Raw genomic sequence first — 21,286 nt, forward strand, 5'->3', positions numbered from 1 at the left:
GAAAGAAACTGAGGGAAAAAAAATCTTTTTTCTCTCTCCATAAAAATCTTTTGGATTGCTTTTGCCCTTAGATAAAGATATAAAAAATAGGAGAAATCTGAGTCTGCAGGTCACCCTTGCAGTCCTGACTAAATAATAGACACAATGGTGTCAGTGACCCTCTTATAAGATGGTCCCCCGCTGACCTGCTCAGAGCAAATTGGGCCTGCATACAACTGGTCCCGCTGACATCTTTACAGCTGTAAGCCCATTACGAAGGCTGAAAGGTTTCAGATGAAGGAAGAACGGAATACATGCTTTCTGGGATTTATGTCTACAGCGTGAGCAGGGGGTGGTGGTTTAAAGAATCCTATGGTAAACAGAACAGAAGTCAGATACTAATCCTCTTTTATTTCTTGTCTCTGTAGCAGGAGTAGAAGGCTCTGCAGGCAGCAGAAGTGCTTACCTGAGAGAGGCAGGCAATGAGGCTGAGAGCCCTCGGCTGTATTCATGCTTCCCAGGCAGGGAGCCGGGACACTGGTGCGGGAGAGTCAAGGCAGAGTCTGACAGGCCTGCAGCTCTGGAGTGGAAAGACCTAGTGCTGTTCTGCAGAAACCTCCCCTGCTGCTGTGGCCACAGCTGCTATGGCAACAGGATAAGAGGGCTGCTCCAGGGGAGTTTTTCTTTCCCTACACTCATTCACCTGCCTCACCATGAGGAGCAGGTGAGATTGTTTCATGCTGAAATGGGTGAGCTGTTGCTGTGCTTCAGAAGGATCACTCTGTAGCTTCAACTGGTACATGTGCTATGCAGAAGAGTCACAGTTTGCTGAAATACCCAGCTCAGTGGATTGCAGTATCCTGGGTTTCTCTTGGAGTTCTCCTGTCCAAGTTGTGGCCAGCACGCGGCCTGCACTGCGTTGTAAACACTGCAGTAATGGTTTGGGAGGGCTTGGGAGATTCATTAACACAGCGGCCCAAAAATCCAGATGCTTTCACTGAACAAAGCACATGCCAAAAAACATTCTGCCCCAAAGAATTTGTTCATATAGAAGGCAAGACAAAGACTAGAAGCAGGAAATACAGTCATATCTGAAGAAATGAGGCAAAAGGGACTTACAAACTGGACCGCTGTCATGCAGGAAGTCCATGGCCAAGACCAGCCACTTTGAGACCTGTCACTGTAAGAGCAAAAACACAAGATCACAAATGTGCTAACTCCAGCACCTGACATAAACTTGCAGCTTGATTTTGAGCCTTTCATTTCACTTCGACTGCTAAAAGTAATAATGATTATCCCAACAGGATGAGAGTATTTCTTTGCTGCTCTGAGGTACTGTGACAATTAACGTGGGTATAGCTTTTTAGGAAGCTGTAGAAATGGAAGACACTGTAGAAGTTCAAAGCAATATTATTATATGGCTCAGAAAATGATACAATATGCTGACAGAAATTATGCAGTATAGTGCTTAATAAACTTACAGCCAGCATAATAAAAATTCTGTCAGTAATAAACTCCTTTCCCAGTTGACTGCAGACCTGTGTTGCCAAAAACTATCTCCCCCTTGCAGATCCTATAGCATTGCATCTTCATACTCAGTAAAACAGTACCCCTATGACATTGTCAGCCGTTTTATTTATTATCTACAGTAATAAAAAATACAAATAATTCACCTAAGAGTTCTTGTGCTTAGTGTTAAATTGATGTATTAAAAGAGTAATAAGAATTTATGCACACTCGGGTGAATGTATTTGCATCTAAGTGAGTAAAGCCACCAAGCTGTGGACCTACCTAAATCTAATATCTTAGATGTAACTGCTAATTCTCTGCCCTAGATGTTACTTACAACATTATGTATTATTATAGAATCATCCAGGCAATCTGTTCTTCTGTGCCTATTTGGCCTACAAAGCAACCAACACCTGCCTAGAAGCATTAAAAATAGCACAAAAGGGCAATAAAGCATTACTGGATATGTATTTATTTCTAGCATGATGCTAATTTTTCCTATTATTTTGACAAGTCGACACAAATGATGTAGTTGTGCACCCAAGTGATTATGAAAAATAATCAAATGCCAATGCCCAGTAATGTCCATGCAACCATTTTGAAAGGCCTTTGATGCACTTCTTGTTAGGCATAAATGATTTGGTCATTGATTATCTGATCAAGAGTAACATCTTGTCCACTCAGCTGTCAATACATTCCAGAAGGAGAACAACAGTCAGAGAATAATTTGTAAATAACGAAAGCTGTTCACGTAAACAGATCGATGGACAAATGCATAGAGAAAATAGGGCCTATTGACAGATTAGTCATGAAGAGTAGTGATTAGAATTCATTAAATAAGTATTTTCAGTTTACCAGCTTTAACCATCACACCACAACAGATGCTGGATTTCAGAAGACAGGCCTCAGTAGTCTAAGCACAATGTTTTTGAAGTATTTGAGTGCCTATGAACAACCAGTTTGAGTCCAGGCATTAGCACAACTATTTTTGCCTTTATGGAGGATAGGCTGCATTTCAGGGATTTTACTGTACGCAGATAAGACTTAGAAAGTCGTCTTCCTTGCCTGGATACTAACAATCATGTATTAGCTTCTGATTAAAGGAAAAGAATTAGTCAACAATGTCCTTCACCAAACTTCTGAAGTCCTCTGCACAAACGTGCTATGCATGATTCATATCTTTCTGTTCATTGCAAAGCTGTGGAGAGTGGCTTTTTATTTTAAACATACCACATATCTCTGTTTCTACACAGTCCTTGTGACACTTTAATCTGAAAGTTTAGTGCAGACCATGAAAACAGACATGCGAGCTGTAGGATCTGTCTTTACATTCCATTTACCACACTATACCGTAACTAAAGTCACTAACACAGAGAAACTGTCTTTCTTATGTGGATTGAAAGACAACCTATAAACCAAATTCAGTTGAAATCTAAAATACAGCCCACAGTCAAAACAAAGGACACACAAGTTATGAGAATCAGGACAAGAGGGCAGGGTGAGAGTGGAGCCCCTAGCCCCCTCCCTGACACCAGGGTGGAGTTCTCCAGTCTCTACAAATAACTTTTATTTCAAAGACTGTTGTGGCTGCATGTCTTCCAGGGAGATCGCAGCAGGGCATGACAATAGGGTGCTTGTCACATCCAAGGATGGTACATCCAGATTAAAAAGAGAGAGGCTGTCTGCACCAATTCATTGAAGCACAGTGGGGTAGATGGTGCTGACCATACTCTTAACTACACAAAGCTGAGTGACAAAATATGCCTGGTCAAACAGTATCAGAAGGAGTAGAATTCATTACAGGACACCGACTGTGAGACTAGAAAGGCGCTATCACCAATGTTACAGTCATAAATCTTTACCTGAATCCTGCCATAAGGTATTGATGCTTAAGTATCAACCTGATGAGATTCTGTTCTGTGCATACGTTATGAGAGAGCACTCACAACCTGCAATTGATTCAGAGAAAAATGACTGTGTGAAATACACAGTCTAAATTCAGCCTGGATCCTTCTTGCAATAAACATTTGCTTATGGATCCTTTAAAAAAAAAAAAAAAAGAAAGAAAGAAAAAGAAAAAAAAAGCTGAGCAAATCATTTGGCAAAGGAAATGGCTAGGAGGGAAGTACTTTTTCAACACACTGATGTCTCAAAAACAATACAGATTTATAGTACTGTGGGAATGTTGAAATTCTTTTGATATATTTACAGTGCTGATACCTTGTGTTATATCTTCTGAGGATGTGACGACCAAATGCCACAAGGCCTCCCCAGAAACGTAGCATAGACCTAATAAACACATAAATAAACCAACATTTCTTTGGCATTTATTGACTTCCTAGAGGCTCATGGAATATGAAAAACAGGCCTCTGGAATTTGAAGCGGTGCTGTCTAATGTAGTAGAAATGCAAAAATCAGGACTTTGCGTGCTCATAGTCTGAAATACAGAGAATACAAGAAGCTGAAAGTGTAAGGAGAAGAAACAGGTACTAAGCCAGATCAGAGATTATACATGTATCAATCTTTTATCCACAAAACTCGTCAGTTAAATCTAACCTGTCAGACTGAGCTATAATCAGTGTTTAACATTGGTAGTCCATAAAGGAATCTAGAATTTAGCACTCAGCACAGTTCAAGATGACTTCTCATGTCACAGTGCCTTTGCTGAGATTTCCCCTTTGTCCTCTGTATGGGGATATGGATAGTACTAGAATAATTCAGTGCAGAAACAGGAAAAAGAGTTTTACCTCTCCCAACACACCTACTTTCTTTTCTTCATTTACACCCACCAAACTGGCAGTGGCAAATGGCAAATGAATTTTATCATTATTCAGATATTTACTCTTTCTACAAGATGCTTTGAAATGTGGTCTATGAAGATAATCAGTTTGGACAGGAAGAAACATATGGATGAGGATTACATGAAGCAGGAATAGTGTAATTGTTGATATGTGGTCAAATGCTGCGAACACCATAAAATCTGTGCTATTAGGTTCAAATGTATTGTGGCTGTAAGGAACACACTGAACTGCAAAACTATAAATGCAAATACTTTATATGTTTGTGTATATAAAGGAAAGAAGCAGAATGTAGAGACAATAGAATAGCTCAAACTCCAATTCAGCTATCATGTTTGCAGAGCTTGATTTACAGTTTTTAATAGTGTGTCTTCTCTTTGCTGGAGCTGTCTTAAGCATCATTAAATTACTAAAATTTGTTGCAAGCTAAGAACATACATATGTTTTTACAATGGCTCAGCTCACATAGCATAACTCATCTGACAGCTATTGTAAACCACCATAAGATGAGTCTGAATCGAGTGAACCCTCATGTAGCACACACACACAAAATAGCAAATAACTTCAACATCAGAGAAAAACAGACTATCAGCTTCATTTTCAGGACTAAATCAGAGAGAACAAGGGTCTGAATCTTTTTTGTTTTTTCAAATCCAGAACCATCGACCTGGCTGCCAGACTGTGTGTTGTTCTGCATTCTGAACTCTTCTGTCCTTTACCTGAAAAATCCTGATAAGCTCTGGAATGATAATATATATTTTTAAAATCAGCTGTAGGAAGGTCTGTGAAATATGCATAGAAAGCACTGAAGTCAAGCCTTGAAGTTATCTGTTTTGGTGCTTTTGGTTGAACCCAAGACAGGGAAACTTGCCAGATGAAGTGGATTCAAGAAGGGACAATACTGGAAAAGACTCTTCTTCTGAAGGTCTTATGTTCATCAAGCAACAAATCCAGGAAAGGTATTAGACCTCTTATCTCACTTTTGCACATTTTTTGTGAACATAATAGATCTAGTGTTGCCTTCCAGTCTGCATTCCCCTAGAGTTAAAATCCTGATCTGTGTATAATCATTAGAAGCTAAAAGAAAGAAGTGAGCAAAGCTACAATTTTGCTGCAGATGATAAATTCTTTTTCTTCATAACCATGAAGAAAAGTGTCACCACCTTGCTCTCCTTTCCTCTCCCATTCCAGCCGGATGCACAGGTGACAGATACCTTGTGCTGTGGTCAAGAGGATGCTACAGCAATGAGATGGCTTCAAAAGTTGCCAAACTGGTGGGTTTTTCTCTGCTGTTTTAAAAGTAATTTTGAACGGATCACAAGGAAAACATCACTATTCCTTTGCTATACCACCAGGTGTTTGTGCCATCATTTTTAAGTGCCATTATTTGTATGTGAAAAGCTGATTTTGATTTCCTCAGCTGTCTCATTTTTTCCAGAAAACTGTCTGCCTTGAGAGAATCTAGGAAGAAATCAAAACTATGTTGTCATTGCTCTCTCCAAGTGAAATTTTTCCTCAGAATTTTCCAAGATTAATTTGTTTCCCACACCAAAGAATGATCTTCTGGCACAGGATGGGATTCCATTTTTCCAAGACAGTTACAAAAAAGCTGAACAAATGAAATATGAAGAAGATGCCCTATCATTGCATTTATCCAAATAAAGTTATGTATTTAGCCATACTCTGCACAACAGATAAATGCCTCTTACATCTTGGCCACTATTCTTTGACTGTAATAAAAGCAAGACCCATAGTCCAGAGCTAGGCTCAAACCATTTTTGCATGCATAGCGACTGATCTTTTATTTCTCAGTTGTTGGATTGCCATTTCCTAACTACAGTCCAAGTTTTAATATTCTAGTTCTCCAGGGTAAACTCCATTACATGATGCTGACTTTCTATCATGCAAACTATTATTTTAAAGGGCAGGAGGAATGTGTGTGTAATTTTAAAGGGCAATTTTTAAGAGTATGAAATTCTTGCATTTCTTGTCAGAATGATAACCATACTTTTTCATGTGTGGCAGCATTTTTATGAATGGATTGCAAGACTAGAAAAATGGAGTAATCTCACTGGCATAAGATTTTACAGACAGGGAATCAGATACCAAAAGCTCACATCAGTGGCAAAGGACTACAAATCTTGACTCCAGGACTGGTGTCAAGACTGGATAATTCTTCAGTAATTCACAAACATCCCAATTTCAGTTACACAGGGAGTTCTTATCTCCCATAACAGAACTTTACCAAGGGGCTGACACTTTTTTGTTTGGCCTATGACTCCACATGAGTATCAGCAGTAGTAAAAGCCAGTAGCAGATTAAGGTGGTAGTATTTTATTCTCTAGGTCTGAAGGTGAAGTTCCACCTCCTAAACTTAATCATCTGAGTAGCCTTCCTGTCTTTTCAACAAGAGAATAATAAGGACAGACTGCACAAATGAAGCCTTAACCAGAAATACTCGCTAATCTGACCTGCTGAAGGGCTAACTACCCAGAGCTCCATCTGAAGGTCACCCAAATTCCCTGCTTTCACTTTCTCTGGGAGTTAGGTCCATTCACTCACTTAAACCTTTTTTTAAATAATGGAAGTTTGCTCCTCAATTAACTATTCCCAGGCACCCTGCCTTATTCTCTTATTTCTGGACACTGGCACGAGCGCTCCGTTTGATGTGGTATTTTCCACATAAAGCTCTCAGGAGAAGACTGTGCTCTGCCGAGCGTTATGTATGGCTCCCTGAGGCATTGAATTATAGCTCAGTTCTGTTAATAGAACTCCTCGTTATTAACTTTACTGCTCTGCGCTATATATTACACCATGAAGCAGCCCAAGCGCCCACCAGCACCGGAGCACTGGGGCCAAACAGGTGGTTTGTCATTAAGAAGGGAAAAACCAGAAACAGCAGAGCTTGCCAGTGACTGGGAAGAGTGGATTTACAACAGCAGATCATCCAGGCTCTTCCTTCTCTCTCAGGAGCTAAAAGCTCTGTTTTAAGTAAATTCCCCCACCAAATAATCCAGAAGGAATGTCTCAAAATGATTCAAAACATTGCTAACATGCTTCCAAGCTGCATCCACACAAAACACAGTCACCACGAGCAGCATCCTGTTATTTTACTGGCTGAGACAGGGCCACATAACTCAACTGCTCCAGAGACACTTGTAAATAACCACTGTCCTCTACAGGCTGTATGATACCTTGGGATGTCTCTTCCACTATCTTGTACATTCTTTACATTTATCTTTATGCATTTTTCTATATGCATTTTTTTGGTAAGCACCTTGACTTCAAAGTATTGTGAGAGAAAAGGAAAGCCTATCAAGGTTTAATGATCCTATTTTGGTCTCTTAACACCCCATGGAAAGGTTGCAAAAGAAGCTAAAATTATACTAAGGAAAGGTAAAATGAAAACCTGAAATCCTTCTGAAGATCATATTCTGTCAGAGCAAACAAGGAAAAGAGCCACGACTCAAGACTGCACAGAGCATCTAAGGAGCTATAAAATTAACCAATAACACTCAGAGGAATTTCATCAAGAAAAAAAAGACAAGAAATACACAGGCAATATTAAGGTCATAAACCACTAAGCCAAATTTCTGTTGTTCTTCAAAGACAGCTATCTCTTTCATTAGGCAGAGGGGCATGACACTCCCACAGAAAACATTATCTTCCTCCTCCACAGAAACTCATATGAAATGCTGGTCGTAAGAGCCACTTAAGACAAATAAGCACCAAGTTCCCAAACTTTTGTCTTCTGCCCGACACACAAACAGCACATAACCCTTTAGAAAAGCAAACCTCATGGATGACTTACATAAAAGCAGGCCTGAAGAACAGCCCCCACTTCAGTTTTGCATGTCCTCTGGGTATTGCTGTAATCTCCACCAAAATCAGAAACATTTCTCATTTTGCCTTCCAGGGAGCAAGACAAAGTGATACTTTTCCATGTCAGAATCTTGTACCATGGTTTTAAATTCCACAAACTGCTTCTGTTTCCTGGGCCTCTGTCTGGGTAGGCCTCTCCTGAGGCAATGCAAAGGGCACAGAGAGAAACTCTGAACCCACAGCCAGGGATTTCCTGAGCAAGGTGTTACCAGTGGACCTGGGCCAACATGGCCCACACTTGGGTTCAGCGTTGAGTGGCCACAAATGTGGCCACAGAGATGTCCCTTTGAGGGACAGGGAAGGACATTACCTCAGGAAGTCTCAAGTGAAAACAAATTTCTGGCTATTAACCTAGGCACATAAAGCTTTTGAAAACCTGGCATGAGGGAGTAAATTGCTTTCCCAGTAATCACTGCTCATTCACCTCTCCCGTATTTCTGATTATGCTGTATTGAGACACTTGGTAATAGCAAAACCCATCCTCCCTTTCTGCATTCACACTGTTGACCCTTTGATTTTATAAGTTTCTTGATCACCCCAAAGTCAGCCAGTTCTAGTTTCCATCCTGCTCTTTGTATCCTCCCTTCACACAAGCTTGCAGGGCCTCTGCATTTCCTTGTCTCCAGACTACTTTGAACTAAGAACTGCCTTCTTCAAGGACAGTTTCTCAGCCTGTGCAAACTTGCTTCTTTTTTTCCTCTCAAAGTGTTTCTGCAGCTGCCTATCGATTTGATATTTTAAAATTAAAGCAGAAGATATGAGCTCCACACTTCAGGAAACCTCAAATTGACAGGAAATAGCAATCTTACAGTTGTATGCTGTAGAAAGCTCTTTATATGCCATTCTCATCCATTGGCACATCTTGTCTGTTGTTTAGTGCTGTGATCCCATCTGTGCCCACGTGCGGCTTTCCTGTACGGCCCCAGTTGGGTACCTAAAGCTGCACACAACAGTACATGGGTGCAGGTTCCTGGGGAGACCCTCCAAAATCAGGGTTTGGCATGTAAAATTCTTTTAGTATATGAGCTGTAACAGCTTAATCATGGGAGAAGTGCAAACTCACTGTGCACTAAAAATAACCAATGCGGGTCCTTTCAAAACATGAACACACAAGTTAAAAGATTACTGAGACACACACAAAAGCTATGTTACTGGCAGCAATGGCACATTTGGGGCTTTTTCCTGTTTTAATGATTTTGATCCATACAAACCACTGTAAGGTAATAGATGCTTTACAAAGCATTTGTTTTTTATAGGTTAATCTGCTTAGAGCAGATGCAAAATTATTAAAAGACAAATTAGTATTCCTTGTAAGGGATGCCATGGGTTTTGTGCACAGGCCATCCACAGTCTCAACGTTATCTTTCTTCTCGAATAAAGCTGTGTTCATTCTGCGTTTTCATGGCTCAGAGAGGCTGGCCCTGAACCCAGCAAGACAGCTCTTTTCTTCCTTATACTTACACTGCCATCTGGTGCCTCCGGCACAAAACGCAAGGTACTCTCTCCACGAACTTGTCACAAAAGATAAAAAGCCTAAGGTTCATGTCAAACCTCAATTTTTCATTTGGAAACCAATCTTTGTGATGCCACTATAGATTTTTCTGAGTACAGATCAGACTTGCTGTAATGAGGTTTCTTTTTTTTCTTTTTTTCCTTTTTTTTTCTTTTTTTTTTTTTTTTTGTAGCCTGAAGTATGAGCTAGCTCTTCTGACTGTCTTGGCTGTGTGGTGTTTTCCAATCTTGTCAGCAACACTCAATGAACCAGAATAGCATTACTGTTTATATGGTTTTGGTTAGGACTCAGAGACTTTTCCACAGGGAATTAGGTCTCAGGAGGAAAAGGAATAGCTATAGTTAAGCAACAATGTGAACAGTGTTCATTAACTTCAGGAACACATTAAAAATAGGTGAGCACAGATGCATAAAGTAGACTATGCCTTTAGTTTTCCTCATATGATTCTGCTCTTTTGCTGGGTAAGAATTACATCGATTTTCCCCATGAAAAGGGGGAGAGCACTTGGGGACCTGTATTTCTGAGGGCATTTTATGGAGCCTGTTTTTTTTATAGATACATTAACACAACTCCTCCTACCTTGTTAAGTCATGATAGGCATGCAGAAACTATGGATGCTTTGCATCAATCCTTGTGTATTTCTATGTTGAATGTGGCCTTTTCCAACCTATCCTACTCGTCTCCATTCTACTGGGTCTACTAGGCCAAACAGTCTGTGAAGCACAGCACGTTGCCATATCCTCTCTGGAAGAATCCTTGCATGCAGTGTCAGCTGTGGGTGCTGTGTCTATGCTTCTGCTCACCAATTCCATCATTTCTGTCTGTTTTTCCCTACTGTGAGGCTGTTGGACAAAGAAACCCAGGACACCAACATACTAATGACAGATGGTATCAATGGAATACCCTTCCAAAACTGTGAAAGGACCCATTGTATGATTATTATTAGAAGTAGAGCATGATCAGTGTCCCAACCACTGCAGCTCTCTGACATTAATAATAGTAATAAAGTAGCATCTTCAGTGACAGATTCAAAGGTAAATAAGGAACCATACCCAGTCCCTCACCATCAGTAATGCAGAGCAGACAACAGCCAAGTGGAGGCACATCGGCCGAGTGGTTTGCTCTCAGAGAGAGGCCTGCACTGCCACTTTATGGGTTACACTTTCAATAGGAGGAGACACTGAGCTTTTAATCAGTTCATTTCCCTCGTAACACATTTATTCTTTGTAGGAAGGCAGTTAACGCAGCAGCTGCATTTCAGTTCTATTAAGCAAGAATGCTTTGTACCACTATATCCCCCAATTGTACCAATTTTCTACTAAGGAAACTGGGGCATGAAGTGAATGCAGGACACACCATGTTAGCAATAAATACGTACACTACATTAGCCAAGACATACTGATTAGATCCTCAAAGTGCCCATATTCATACTGGGTTGCACAGGCACTTTGAACAGCAGTTGAGTTTGGTATCCTTTGACTGGAATGCTCCAGATTTCCATCCACCACTCATTCTAAGTGCTAGTAAGTTTAAAAAATATTATTAAAAAATCCAGGACTGTCTGGGACTGTACACAGTGCTCCAGAATCACTTAAAAACAAAACCATACATTGAAAAATCAATACAGCTTCATAGATAAAATTCATGATATCCTGCTCTCAGAGCACTGCCCCAGCTGAAATAGAGCTAAATAAGGAATCTCCAGATTGCCAGAACTGTAGGGCATGCAAAAACTATTTCTCTGCTGTTTGCAGGGCACTGGTAATATTTACACGGTACTGAGCTCCTTGCAGGATTAAAGAACTGGGATGTGATGTGGTCCATAACCTTTTGAAACAGGCAGGCATATGGAGAGAAAGTCATTCCAGTTAGACAATGCAAGGCTGAAACCTCACAGGGAAGAAGATAACCATCATCACATTTATAGTCAGCTCATACTTTAGTGGAATCCAGATCCAAAGCTGTAATCAGGTTTTGATGTAATAAAAGAAAACCAACACCCTTTCTGCATCAGGCTTGGCGGGGAGTGTGTTTGTGAACATTTTGGTCATTAAAAAAAAAGGAATGATAAACAGAAACATGGACCAAAAGGAAAGAAAATCCTTCAGACTATTAACACTCTAATACACAACTGTAGAAGAAAAGCAAAAATCTTGCCTGACTTCTAGGAGGTTGAGAAGCACAAAGATGGAAGAACCAATCATCTACCATTCCCAGCTCACCAGCAACACAATAAATGTTGGGCACATTTTGCAGTATCAACCTTGCTTTTACCATGAATTGGGAAGAAAAGCTAATCTCCCTCTACCCCTTACACAGAACAGAAAATGAATGTTTGTTTAAAGTCAATAGCAGAATAACCACCAACAGAAAAGAAATGGGCGATCTCACCCTTTTGTCTCAGCACTCAAAGGAAGGCCCAAATACGTGCAGTAGGGAGAAATATTATTTGGAGAGCAGATCAACAAGGCCTTCTCAGCGCCCTCCTCCTGAAAGGGACTTGCCCTGCTGTACTGAGTGAATTCCCTATAATGCTGGCAAAACAGTTTTTAGGATACAATATCAGCTGAGCAGCAAGAAAAACCTAAAGTGGAACCATTAAGTAGCAATCTTGGACCAAATAGGAAATAGGAAGCTTATGCCAAAGACATTGTGCAACCCAACGCAGCTTTATAGATCTCTGTGCGGAGACATTATTGTGCACCTCAGCTCAGCACAAAACCTGCCTGATCTCTTGCAGTGAACACTACCATTTATTGCTCCCACTACAAGAGCAATCACATTAGAAGAGAATATGGACATCCTTAATAGGATTTGCTGTTTGTCATTGTTGCATACTCTTTCAAATGACTCAAGTAACTCTGTATAACTAAGCTATGAGGCTATATAGCTGCTCCTGAGAGATCTCAGAACAGTTGACGCACATGAAGCCTCCCAACACCTTGGAAGGAACACTGCAGTAAAAGCAAAACACTTACGCCTTTCTTACAGCTCTGCTGTTATGCTAACAGAGAAAATAGACCTTCTGCATCCTGAAGGAGGAATAGACCTTCTGAATCCATCCAGGATTCACAATTACAGACGCCCATTTCATCAGCATAACCTGTTGCCAATTTTTACTTCATTTAACCTTTTCTGGCCATAAAGTAAGAGCTCTTAACACAAAAAAAAAAAAAAAAGACATGAAGTTGTAAGACCTAGTGTTCTTAGAAAATGGTAGCAGTATTAGTATCTAACAAGATTTGCATTTTTCTTTTTTAGCAGCAATAAAGTATTTGAGTTTCTATAGGTATTTAACTTTTGTGTGTGTGTGTTTTTTTTTGTTTCTTTTTTTGTGTTTTTTTTTTTTTTTTTTTTTTTTTAAATGAGAAGCAGCAAGGAAGCTAACTGTACTTCCCAGCAGGAACTGAACAAAGAAAGTCAAACTAAACCTGGACTTTTCTTTGCTTTTCCTCATGCAATTTAGGAACACGTGCAGAGTTTGGTTTCTTCAAAATAATCATTTTGGTGGTAATTTCTCCGTCTTAGTCCAAAGGTTCCCAGACTAAGGCTGCACCACGTTAGTCTGGTGTACTGGGTTTGTATTTTCTCTTGCAAGCCCTGGAGTTTGTGTTGCACCAAGACATCCTGTGGTACAGTTCTGCAGCTTGAGATGCATCCATGAGCACAAAAAAACAAAAATGACTTTTCCTGATCTTAAGTGAAGTTTTAACACTCAGCTAGTTACACTGAATACCAAGGTGTTTAAAAAAACTAAATTTCACCACTGTAATGCTTTTGTAGGTTACTTTTGTCAGCACTTCACAGAGATATGTCTAAGTTTAGCCTGTGGTGTAAAAAAGAAGTAGAGGACAGGTTTAATGCACTAATTACAAAGTTACTTCGTCCCCTGCCAAACTTGGTGTTCAGGTTCTTTACCCGTTTCTAACCTCATCCAAATATAGTTCCTTGAAGATAAGAAGTCATCTTTACTGTTGTTTGTCTTAGTCACTATGAAAACCACATAGAAGCATTTCGGCATGTGGTAAAAGTTCGGAAACACTGCTGCAACATATGCTAAATCAGTCGTAGTTACCTTCTTTTTTGTGCCCTTTTTTTTTTTTTTAATGCATATCAGGAAGTTTCCCCATCATCCACCAACTGCAGATTATGCAGATTAATTTATTTATTTTTTTAATTTGGCCTCAAAGGAGGGTGTAGTGGGGTGGGAGTCTGTCTCTTCTCCCATGCAACAGAACAAGAGGAAATGGCCTCAAGTTGCACCAGCAGAAGTTTAGGTTGGATATTAGGAAAAATTTCTTCCTGAAAGGGTTGTGAAGCATTAGAAGAGCATGCCTAGGGAAGTGGCTGAGTCACCATCCCTGGAAGTATTCAAAAGACATGTAGATGTGGTGCTTAGGGACATGGCTTAGTGGTAGACTTGGCAGTGCAGGATTAACAACGGGACTTTATCTCAGAGGTCTTTTCCAACCTAAATGATTTTATGAAATTGACGCTGTCAGCTTCAGATCTACTCCCAGTAAGCATGTGCAACCTATTTTTTTTTTTAAATGAGTCTTCTCAGAAGCAAGAGAGATTTTAGAAGAGTGATTGCAGTGGCTTGCATATTGCCAAATAGGGCTGTAGGAGGGTAAAGGAGGAGCAAAAAGGACAGAAAACAAGATGTCCAGGACATCTGAAAAAAATTAATATCGGATTAATTTGTATAACAAGTTTGGTTGTTTATTTTCCCTACCACTCCATGTTTTGAATGAGAAATTTACTGTTGATACAAGTGAAAACAGAACGATGCTGCAAAACAAATCTTCATCAGTAGCCTAGAGTTTCCCCATAATTTTAAAGCAAAGAAGCCCTGTTTTGCAGAAAATCCCACAAACGTTGTTCATAGCAGGTAACCTCAAAGCTGCATGGCAGAAAGTAAGACAGAATCAATTTTGATGCAGTGTTGTGTAACTGCAATTAGGTTGTTGTTGTTGTAGCCTGCAATTAGGTTTTCCTACAGGAGAGATTGCACACTTGTTACTAACACTAGCTATTGGAAGACAGTATTTCCAGAGCAATTCATATCTACTGGCATGAGTGCCTGGAAAACATGACTAGCTCAATGGAATTGTCCTCCCCTTTTAAAGTTGAACCCTTAAGTTAAAGGGAGTGGAGGGGTGGGGAAAGCACAGAGCAGAAATTGAAGCTAAATTAAAAAGAAAACTCAAGGTAAAGAAGCCTCATTTAAACTTTAAAATATACCTGCACAGCACTGTCTACTTCTATACCTATAAAGAGACTTTCAGCTAAAGTTCACAATGCCTTAGTACTCAGCAGTTTTGCATGAATCGCCCTTAAATACATTTTAATTCCCTCAACTAAATAAAAAAAATGAACAGAAAAACCCACAAAACAGACATAAGAAAAAGTGTATATTGAGCACCGTAAGTCCTGATGTATATGGATTTTGAGGTTATTTGTTAATGAGGACTGTTTGGCTATTCAGTATCAGAAAAACTGTTCCAACCGAATTAAGCTAATGCCAAGCATCTTTACCAGGAATTACAAAGAAAAAACCTGTCCGCTTTCTTACTGGAGGATACCAAGACCCATTTACAGAAGCATTCTGCACAAATAAAGGGTTTTTAAGTGCTTTATTTGTCCATTTGGAATGATTAGTATTTATAATCAACAACATAAATCTACCCCTCAATGAAAGACCTGACAGCTTGTTATTACCAAGCATATTACAGCCTGCTGAAGGGTGAAGAATTACAGACGTACAGATGAATAACATTATATCACCATTAAATCACTTACTCTGTTCATAACAGTTTAATCCTCTAACATTAATAAATTAAGATTAGAAAAAATAATCAACATTTCCAGTGATAAAATACACTGTGTTTAGTACACAATATAACAACAGTAGTTTATTACATTAGTGCATTAAAAGGTACTAAAAAAAGGACAACTCTTTTGGAATAACTTCATCATTGCTAATCTTATACAAACATTGCTTGCAGTCCACACAACTAAAACAAGTTTATTCCGGTAACTTTTTCTCCTGTATTCATTATTATTTGAATATGAGGACCTAAAGTTAGATTCCTTCACATCTAGAGTTCCCAGTGACATCCCCTCTTAAATCAAGCAAATAATGAACAGATTTGCATCCACACTTCAACCACCAGAATGAAACAGAAGTAGAAAACTGCCTTTTATTTTTTTAACCCAGTTAAAGAAACAGTTAATATCTGGAAGCCTTCTACAAGGATTTTAAAGTTCAGTGCTTTAGACCATTGTTCAAGGTTACTTGCACGTATGAAATCTGCATGTATGAATGATTCATAACCAATTGATAATGGTATCAGTATAATTCTTACAAAAATAAAAATTCTCATCTCCACTTACTAGAGATGAAATTTCGAGACCCTCTGCATTAACCCTATATTAGGTGACAGCTTTGAAGACTGAAGTCAATGCTTACTGGAATCAGCCTTCAAAATAAAGCAGATCCAAATAACATTCAGCGTAAATTGAAGTATACTGCAAATCTGTTTCTCAAAGAATCTCGAAGATTCTCAAAGATACTGCCTGCTACAGATGGCCTCATACAGATATTAGTGTCCTATCATGTTTGCAGAAGTACTTGATTGCCAATTAAGTAAGATGTGAATGTGAAAAGCACAGACACAGGAGACATGTTTTGTTATGGCAACAGAGATTTTCATTCTAAATGATGAACAGAAAACTTCACAAGCCAGTTGATGAAAATTCAATTCACTAGCTCACTACAGTGACAATGATTTTGATTTTTTTTTTTTTGTAGCACAGTAACTTGGAAAAAAAAGTGAAACATCAGAAAAAGAGTCCCTCCTTTCAGACTGAATTTCTGATCCTTCAGAATCTTACTCCCTGATGCCTAGAAGTTTAAAAACAGACACTCATGTCAATACCACTGTCTGACACACTACGCAATTCTGTCTGCATCCACCTGCTGTCACTTACCTTATGAACAGGTTGCAAAGACTTAAGGGCATGGACTTTTTTTCCCCGTTTCCTTTTATGCAAGTACCTGATAGTATCCATACTTCCTCTGTGCTAGAATAATATTATCAACTCCATAACATATTGTTATACTTCAATTATTTTCTGCTCTAAGCTTTAGATCATCACAAAAGAGAGATGGATGTCAAACCTTCTAGGAACAAAAAGACATTTTTCCATATATGACCTGACACGGAATGCCAGCATCCAGGACTCTGGATTTTTATTCTTTGCGCCAGGCAAACAAAAACACAAAGCTTTCAATAATGAACTGGAAATTACAGTATCTTTTAATCCATTTCAATCCTTTCATTGGAAAAAGGAGGTAGTTGAGAAATAAGGCATATCCTGCATTGCCTGTTCAGTTTGTAAGGCACATTTCCCCTCCACTGAAAACACGATATATTTCAAGGCTGGCACTCTAAGTTGGAAGAAGTAATAAAATACATTTGGAGTATTTATTGTAATGTCTAGCCTCAGACTGTAGCAGAAACACAGGCAAAACATCTTTTTTCTTAGCATAGAAAAATTACATTCTTCATCTAAATGAAATCTGAAAATGATAAACCTACAACAGTATGGGGCCACTGGCATTTAATTCTTCGAGAGTGAAAGGAATGGACACAATCATGTTAGTGTTAAAAATGCAGCTTGAAAGGCCTTTATCTTATATGAACTTCCAAAGTTATCTTAAAATGAGCTGGAAAGTTAAGATCTTGTTATTCAAAGGATTTAAATCCACAAAATTGTTTTCATTGTTACCTTGAACTAAAGTTCACCCCCAGAAATCTAAGAACAAAAATCCCATAACAACCAGGGGATAAAGTTAGTCATGTTTATAACTAGTCAAGTAAACCTTTAACAAATAATAGGATGAGGATTCAGGTTCTTTTCCATCAGATAATCACAGTGTTGTCCCCAAAGTTTGAGCTGTCTCTTCATCAAAGAAAGATGAGAACTGCATTCTCCAAATGCAAAAGCCACCTCAGCTAGCTTCAACATGAAAGTTGTCAAACTGAGCAAACTCAAATGAGCGAGTTCCAATAGCAGCCCATCCGTTACTTGGTTTAGAAATGGTGACATTCTCCCAGAGTGGATAACCATTTAACAGCCCTGAGGCAGAAGCGCCCTGTCAAAAAATGGAAAGAAAGTTGGCTTTGTAAAATCCAGCAATCAAACGTATTGACACTGAGACAACCTGTAAGGGAGATGAGACGAGCCTGAAAGGCGTCAAGTGAACTTTCAACTCCATTTCACACATTTTCCATGCAGAGGTACTTCTAAATAATCACACAGAACCACACAAAGCCTATCAGCTCTGTGAAACACATCTAATGCCTTTAGAGTTCATATACAGAAGGTTCATCTTTCCCCAACTCGCAGCTTGCAAACTCACCGCAGAATCTCAAAGGTACACTGGTTTTCTTCATGTGTCAGTGTCACACCCTCAAAACAGCCAGCTGTTTTGAGGGGTTTAGCAAAGCTAGATCTACCCAGAACTACAAAGCAGTTCTTTTGTGGATATAATATACCTGGCATTGACTCTGTACAATTAGGCAAAAAGTCAAAAGAAAGGAATGATGCATTTTAGTCAATAAGTTGAGAGGAGGGAACTAGAGAACTTTCAAGTATGTTACCATTAAAATTAAGAACAGTTTCAGGAAAAGTTAAATTTTAACTTGCCAATATTCTCCACTAACTTGTAGTTAGAAAAAAAAAAGCATTCTATTTTACCTGTATTTCTTAATCTGAAGGACAATTACAGACACAGGTAAAACCAAAGAATACTTTCTAAAAAGCAATGTGAGAGCTCTCACACTATCAGTATGAAGCCTCTACAATTCTGTTATTGCAAAGGCGTATTTAGCACAAAATATTTTAACAGTGCAGATCGAAGTCTGTAGCATCATAATTTTAAGATTAACAAACATCATTGTTTTGTGCTTTAAATTATTTACGCTCATCTTTAGTACCACATTCAGGTTAGTAAGCATCTTAGTCCATTTTACAAATAGCAGTCACTGTCATAAATGTGGGTGTACAAAAACAAAACTAAATTACTTCTATTTCAACGAATGTCTCAGATAAGAGCATCCCTTTGTCTCCCAGTACAAAAGAATGAAAGGAGAAAAAAAAGCTGCTAACACTCACTGACATTTTAGCATGAGAGAAAGACTTAACACAGAATTTCAAAGACAGTTTGTTTCTGTACAAGATATCCTCAACTAGGATTTATGCTTCCTCATTATTTCAGGCCACATGCAGATGTGAAGGTTATGTTAGGCAAGGGAATTAGGCACTCAGCAGAGGAGCTTAGAGCCTTTGAGTTACTTGCACCAATGTCAATTCCAGCTAATTGCACAGGTATATTTTAAATAAAGTTTGATACCAATTTTCTCACCAAGTAACTATGATCAAAAAGGTAAAAACACACACACAAAACAAAACAATGTACTTTAGACAGGCTTCTAATCAACTGCAGACCATTTTTACTGCAACATAATACCCATGCTTCCTCAGTACAGGAAAGAAGAATAGCCGCTCAACCAAGTTCCCCAGTTCCAAGTCCTTAGGAGGCACCACATATGAGGACTTGGCACTCAAAGAGAATTGATGGGAATCAGATTCATAAAACAGACTAGTTTAGTAGTTCACTGAGAGTCTTTGGAACAGGAAGTCAGGTCATGATCCTTTCATTAGATTAAGCAAAATATTTGCCTCTCTAGCCATCCTATCACCAGCTTTCAACTCATGATTCTGATTCTCTTCTATACCCTCTCCAGTTTCTCAAGACCTCTCTAAAAATACAGGCAGCAGAACGAGGTATGGTATTTTAACATTGGTTTAAAGTAACAAAAAGATATATTATTGTTGCTTTATATAGGTAATCTAATGCAAACAGTCTCTCAGCAGAATAGCACAGTTTTGTCTAAACCATTTAGGATTGGAGTTTTCATAGCTGATTTTCTAGCTTTTTAGCCCATGTCCTTACCTGGATGTTGAGTGTAAGTGTGTGCCACGCATTGGCCCGGACACCAGAAAGCCCCTTCATTAATACTTCTTCTCCAGCTGTAAAAACATGCTCAAGGTTAACGAAGTGCTATTTCACCCTTTTGCCAAGGCTGACAGATAAATACTAAACTAGCAAAAAGGAAAATAATCTCATTTTCAGAGATGTTCAGGACCAACAATCTACCAGTTTCAATTGCAGCATGGAGGGCTTAATATATAACCTAGACTCTGTACTGTCTGTGCATTCCCTCATTTTGACAAGACCTTTTCTCTACTGAAACCTCCAGTACTATTTGGCCTGAAATAGACTCCCTTTATTCAAAATACAGGTTGACGAAGTATGAGAGTAGTTATTGCTCTATTTGTTCTACAGATCTTCTTGTTTATATATTAGAATTTTATAAATTCAGAGGATTTGAGATACCACATCACATTGTTGAGTTCTAGGCCAAAATTTAAACTAAGCAGAAATCAGGCATGATTGACACATGGATGAGACCAGAAAAAAATCAGCATCCACTTTTACTAAATGGCTGCTTACCTAAGTCACCAGTGACTCTGTAGGTGCCATCTGCATAAACCCAGAAGAAAACTCCTTTGGTACGACGAACATATATTCCACCATTGTCAACTCTTCCAGCAATAAACACACCCCCATCATCTTGCTTTTCTATGTAGATGTCACAAGTGACTGTCAGGTTCACCCTGTAAGACCAGTTAAATTTTTTTAATGAGCAAAAAAGTTGTTGGTTTTTTTTTTTTTTTTGAGCAGGCAGTAGATAGAGTACTCCCTACATGGTACAGCAACCTTTTTGAGAAAAGGTTTAGGCATCCTAATTGGGACCTATGGGTGTGACAGACACAGATTCATCTTCACTGATGACTTGTCAGGACTGGTTGTTTCCACCTGTGAGTTCACAAATTTTCTTCGGATGAATATTTCTTCTAATAGACCAACAACAAACCTAAGTGTATTGCCAACAAGTTAAAATCTGTTACACAAAAGGTTTGCGTTGTCCACAGAAAAGCTTTCAGGCTTACAAAAATAGAAGTTGCTTTTAGATAACAATCAAACCCAAGTTTCAAGGCAAAACTACCACATCCTGTTAGAATTTTATCTTCATTTCTCTAAGATTTTTAACATATAGGTCAAGTCTTAGGAAACCCAGACCTCCTGCTCAAAATGCAGAACAATTTTTTTTTTTTTTAAACAAAAAGTTCAGCTAGGTTGAAATTACTTGATTTTTTTTCTGAGGCAATACTTCATCTCAACTGTAAAGCATCCGGTTTTACATGTAATGACAGCTGCAAAGGAGAAAAAAAGTCTACTATCAAGCAAAGGAATACCAGAACAATCAAATAGCACCTAGAAAATTTACCCAAGTTGCAGCACTAGCCTCTTAAAAATAAAAAATTACATTTATTGATGAACGTTCAGCAAATTACATTTCTACATCCCGTATCTGAATCGACTTGCAATAAACTGTTGTGAATATAGATACAGCTACAAGGTCACATATTTAGGAAGATTCCAGTTATTCAGTTATTTACAAAATGTGG

The 21,286-nt window shown here is 38.8% G+C and overlaps 1 protein-coding gene across 2 annotated transcripts in view; it reads right to left on the reverse strand.

Annotated features, from left to right (window-relative positions):
- Nucleotides 1-15,303: 15,303 nt before the first annotated feature.
- GALC (galactosylceramidase) overlaps nucleotides 15,304-21,286 on the reverse strand; it is a 40,105-nt gene continuing 34,122 nt past the window's right edge. For both annotated transcript variants that reach the window (XM_035539296.2, XM_035539297.2), the window contains exons 15-17: nucleotides 20,268-20,431; nucleotides 19,707-19,783; nucleotides 15,304-17,843 (exon numbers count right to left, since the gene is read on the reverse strand). In XM_035539296.2, coding sequence (XP_035395189.1) covers nucleotides 17,700-17,843; nucleotides 19,707-19,783; nucleotides 20,268-20,431 — 385 coding nt within the window. In that variant the 3' untranslated portion in view covers nucleotides 15,304-17,699. The remainder of the gene's footprint in view (nucleotides 17,844-19,706; nucleotides 19,784-20,267; nucleotides 20,432-21,286) is intronic.

Source organism: Cygnus atratus, chromosome 5, assembly GCF_013377495.2.
Source record: "Cygnus atratus isolate AKBS03 ecotype Queensland, Australia chromosome 5, CAtr_DNAZoo_HiC_assembly, whole genome shotgun sequence".
NCBI classification, from domain to species: domain Eukaryota; kingdom Metazoa; phylum Chordata; class Aves; order Anseriformes; family Anatidae; genus Cygnus; species Cygnus atratus.